The sequence below is a fragment of the Pyrus communis genome, chromosome 13, assembly GCF_963583255.1.
Source record: "Pyrus communis chromosome 13, drPyrComm1.1, whole genome shotgun sequence".
In the NCBI taxonomy this organism is placed as follows: domain Eukaryota; kingdom Viridiplantae; phylum Streptophyta; class Magnoliopsida; order Rosales; family Rosaceae; genus Pyrus; species Pyrus communis.
In genome coordinates this window covers 18,276,847-18,282,118 of record NC_084815.1, presented here as the reverse complement: position 1 = coordinate 18,282,118, position 5,272 = coordinate 18,276,847, and the positions used below count along the sequence as shown (strand labels likewise).

Here is a 5,272-nt window from a genome sequence, read left to right as displayed (position 1 = left end):
TGTAACCTAGTGGATGGGAAAAAACTGTACCCTAGAATTTCTCATGGGCAAGCAATGTGACCATTTTTTTTCTTCCCCCTCTCTTGTGGCACAGGTTTGTGATGCATAGAAGAAACAACTTGGTCTGTCGATATTTTTTATTTAATTTAATTAATATAATTATACAACAAAATTTTCATTGGATATATGAATAAAAAGTATAGACCAAATCTTTGCTGAGGAGAATTTGTTGCTATGCCAGGGGGGTTCAACTACCACCTACCTTTTATCGTGGCCAGCAAACCATGTTTATGAACAATCAATACCTTTAACGCCCATCTGTTGCTAACTTGGATTGTCAATTGCCATTGCAATGCAAGCCATGCCCTCTCTCTCTCTCTCTCTCTCTCTCTCTCTCTCTCTCTCTCTCTCTCTCTCTCTCACGCTTCAACTCCCCCACACGCTTTCATAAAATGTAACATGGGGTTTTCTCTTTTAACTTATAGATAGGGAGTGTGAGCAAGTTTGTCCCATGTTTGCGTTCATCAGCCATTTCTAGATAGTGAAGGCTGCCCCACCTCCTAATTCCTGAGAAATTTTTTATTGTAACGGAAATACGGATGGTACACCATGTGTTTTTATAAAAATGGTGGAAAATTTTATTTTTTAAGTTATTAACTTTATAACACGTGATGTATCATCCCGTGTACCGGTCACACCAAAAAAATCTCTCCTACTTCCTATATTTCTTCTCTTATTTCAACCATTGGGTTTTCTATTAAGAGAGAGATCAGAGGAACAAGGAGCTCTCAGCTATGGCATTGCAGTCTGCACACTGAGACTCTTCTCTCTCTAACCCTAAACCCATCACTAATACTTTTTGGGGTTTGGTGACAGTGCTTTTGGGTCCTTGTTACCTTTGCTACATATGGCTGCAATGAGGAAAACCAAATCGTTTTTAATGTTGGTCGGAAGAGTCATAAACGAGGCTGTGAGCTTCATTGTGTTTTCGGTTCTCGACCTTGTGGATTTTATCCTTTGTTTTGTGTACAAAGTAGCTGATTTTTTCATCGAAGCCGAATGGAAGCCTTGCTATTGCTCCTCCTCCAAGGAATCCATTACCGGCAGTGGAAAAATCTTGGTTTCAGAACAAGGCGAGTCAAAAATCGTGTGCCTTAGCTCAACCAAGCTGCAGCTCGATGAGATCTCGGACACGCTCTACACCCGCCCTTCGCTCTTGTCCGAGGTCTCAAAGTTAAGCATGAAGGAGATCAAGAAAGGAACTGTGAGATCCACCTTCACGGTCAACTCTACCATTGTTGAAATGCTTCAGGGAAAGATTGGAGGGCAGTATTTGCATCCGATCCCAAGGTGGTCGGATTGCGATTGCAAATTTTGCACATCTTGGACCTCTAATTGCAAAGAAACACTTTTTGTTAAAACAGATGGACCTAGAGGTAATTAACCTAAAATATAGTTTTCATGTTCTTATGCTCAACAAAAACATATATGTGACATTTTTTTATTTAATTTTCGTGATTTCAGAGTATAAGGGACAAGAAGATGTGCTATTCATACATGGGTTCATTTCATCATCAGCATTTTGGACAGAGACATTGTTCCCAAACTTTTCAAGTGCTGCAAAATCAAGTTTTAGACTTTTTGCCATTGATCTGTTAGGGTTTGGGAGGAGTCCAAAGCCAACCGACTCCATGTACACGCTCAGAGAGCATTTGGAGATGATTGAAAGATCTGTGCTTGAACCCAACAAAGTTAAATCCTTCCACATTGTGGCTCATTCTTTGGGTTGCATTATTGCCCTTGCTCTTGCTGTTAAACACCCTTCCTCCATCAAGTCCCTCACCTTGCTTGCACCTGTAAGTTTTTAAACACATGTATGACCCTTACCCCACTCAAATCTTACAATAAGATTCTAGTTTAAAACCGCGTAGTTTTAAACTTGACACTTATTTCACCAGAGTTTTTTTTTCTTCTTTATTTCTGTTTTTTTTTTTGGCAATCTAATTGTATACATAGAAAACTATCAGAAGACAGAAATAAACAGAATTGCACAGAAAAAAAGAAAAAAAAATGTGCAAAAATCATTTTCGTTAGACATAAGCACAATATCACCGAGTTAATTGTTTTACATTCTTCAACAGTAGTATTCTGTAATCACATTCAATAAAGGTTTGCATTTATTTGGGTTATTATTTGGGGACACGTTTGGGCCAAGTTTTGACTTTAAACTAGATTTGAGTATTTTTCTTATTTGTACTTTTTTTTTCTTAACATATGACGTGGCAGCCATACTACCCAATACCAAAGGGTGAACAAGCAACACAGTACGTGATGAGGAGGGTGGCGCCACGGCGGGTGTGGCCGGCGATTGCATTCGGCGCCTCAATTGCTTGCTGGTACGAGCACATCTCAAGAACCATTTGTTTGCTCATTTGCAAGAACCACCGGTTTGTGGAATTTCTTACCAAACTTATCACCAGAAACAGGTAAATGTTCATCACCGCCCTTTGTAGAATATTATTGTAGTGTTCCATTCCCAATCACCCAAAAAGCCTATTTTCAGACGCACCAAATCGTGTTATATTATTCTCATCTGCCATTAATTTCCCCACCTTAAAAATGGTACTTGTAGGACAACATTTTAGATTTTTTATGCGTGTTAGATTGATTGGTCCAACAGTGTGGCCAACAGATCCTAAACCCACCCATATGTAGCCAGTAACTGCATGCTGGCAACCAGCTTCTGTGATGGTTGGGCTACCATACCTATAGTAACTTTGATTTTTACCACCACGAAACGAAAAGTAAACACTTCCTTTTAAATTTAACAGGGAAAGTAGTGCAATAGAAAAAATCATCTAAAGGTGGGTCCAAGTTCATATTTCTTCTCCATTGAGTGAGGGACATGGGTCAAATATATGAGACCAAATGTCACAAAACGATGGAGACTGATCGATAATTTGAAGTTTGAATTTAATTTTGTCTCGTCATTTATTATGCTGGAGAATGCTGCTGCAAAAGTTGGTACCTAAAAAAGAGGGGATGTTAAGCGTGAAAGATTGGTACAGGAGAAGATGACAGAGAGAGAGAAACAAGAGAGATTAAAAAGGAAAAATGAACGCTCTTGAATTGATTGATGTCTCTGATACAGTAGTTCTAACTATATATACAAACACACTTAACAACTTAACACCCTAACAAACTTCTAATAAAGCTAACAATTCAATACATGAAATGATAATTACATCCAACATACCAGATGTGACACGTGTCACTTAATAGTTGATACTTGTAGTACGACAAATGATTCAATAAAAAATATATGCAACATACTTCAAAATATTATTTATCTAATACAAGAAATAGTTTATATTAATTAAAACTAAATACGAAGAGAAAGTTTAAACTTGGTTGTAGAAAGTAGAGTACACTACCGTGTCAAACTTGGTTGTCCATGCATGCATTACATACTTAAAATATTAACATTTTTTACATAGGTAGGTGGCGTCCATCTGCGTTATTAATTTTGAATTTACAAGAAAAAAGATTGTACCTAAATGTTAATATACCAACTTTCATAGTGAATGAATTAGTTTTCTTTTGTACACTACAGAATAAGGACTTTCTTGCTCGAAGGTTTCTTCTGTCACACCCATAACGCAGCATGGCACACATTGCACAACATTATATGTGGCACCGCCGGCAAGATGGAGAAATACCTAGACGCTGTCCGAGACAATCTAAAATGCGACGTAAATGTGTTTCATGGCAAAGATGATGAACTTATCCCGGTCGAGTGCAGCTACAGCGTGCAATTGAAAATTCCCCGGGCTCGTGTGAAGGTGATTGAGAAGAAGGATCACATTACTGTCGTGGTCGGAAGACAGAAAGCTTTTGCTAGAGAGCTTGAGGAGATTTGGAGAAATTCATCAAGTGGTTAAGATCAATAATTATGATCTTTAATCTGATGAGGGAATGTTGAGTCTATATGATTGCACGTCTTAATTTCCAAATAGCAGAGAGGACTAGAGGTCGATATATAAAACTAGCGTAAGTTAATATGAAATAATGGGAGGCTCAATTTATTCCTCTTCTTCAACTGTGGAAGTCTCAGATTGGCACTTTAGCTGGCTAGCTCCACAATGTGAAAATTGCTACCCTGTGAATAGTGGGGTTGTTGTGCCTAAAACCTTAAGTTATAAAATTGTCAGCAAGTTGATGATAAGATAAAAAAAGAACACAGAATTTAGTAAAAGCCTTGTTTTTATTTTCTCCAATTGTTGGTTTCAAGTGTAAGATTACATGGTAAATAATGGTTTCAAGTTTTATTATATGAATGGAATCTTGATGGGTACAAGTATAAGAACTGGAGAAGTTGAGTAATAAACCGAGGAAAGTTGAGATTTCAACATAGAGTAATAAACTGATGAAAGTTGAGATTTCAATATAAAATCAATATACGAGGAATAACGCAATTTACTTATAAGTTCATGTAATGTCTTTTTTTCCATTAATATGAGATTCATTCTCAACATAAACAACTTTCATTTTCTCTCTCCATCTCGCTTGGTTTCTCCTTGGTTCTTAGCGCTCTCTCTCTCTCTCTCTCTCTCTCATTTCTATTTATGTGACTGGTCAAAGTGAGATTAATCGAACATTGGAATCAAAATTATGACAATGAGGAAGAGTTGGAAGTGGTGAATTGTAACGGTAAACAGAGTTTTTCTTTTAACTCACTGTTTTTATGACTTACATTTTTTATTCTTTTTTATAATTTAAATGAATTTAATGTAAATTATCAAATCATTTGTATATAAAAAAATAACAATAGGAAGTGGGAATGTTGGCAAAATTGGCATCCAATTGAACAAGGATAAAGAACACCTTTATTTGCAGAAAAAAAGAACAATTGTTTTAAAATATAGTTAAATATGGATCTACTTGTAAAAAGATAATATCTTTAACATTACCCCTATTAAAAAGTCGTTCTTCTCGGCTCAAGTGGGAAATTTTGTTTCCAGAAGATAGCTACTCATTCATGTACTTTTAATTGCCGACAAATGATGCATACATGTATGCATTAATATAAAATATTAAAATCTTAAAATGTAGCAATGTATTCATTAAATTTTCGGCACTTGGTGTAATTAAAAATAAGGGAGTTTTTGTTTCCAAAACAAAAAATAAAGGAGTTCTTGAGTTTGATACTTTGTAAATTGTGAATCTGCTTGATTGTAAATAGAGTATAATTTACAACTAACTTACTCCGGAT

General features: G+C 36.2%; 1 protein-coding gene across 1 annotated transcript; it reads left to right on the top strand.

Moving 5' to 3' along the window:
- Positions 1-850: 850 nt before the first annotated feature.
- Positions 851-4,411, top strand: LOC137713579 (probable lysophospholipase BODYGUARD 3). Its single transcript, XM_068452894.1, has 4 exons — positions 851-1,436; positions 1,525-1,856; positions 2,287-2,486; positions 3,614-4,411. The coding sequence occupies exons 1-4, from the start codon at positions 908-910 to the stop codon at positions 3,939-3,941; spliced, it is 1,389 nt and encodes a 462-aa protein (XP_068308995.1). The 5' UTR covers positions 851-907; the 3' UTR covers positions 3,942-4,411.
- The last annotated feature ends 861 nt before the right edge of the window (positions 4,412-5,272 follow it).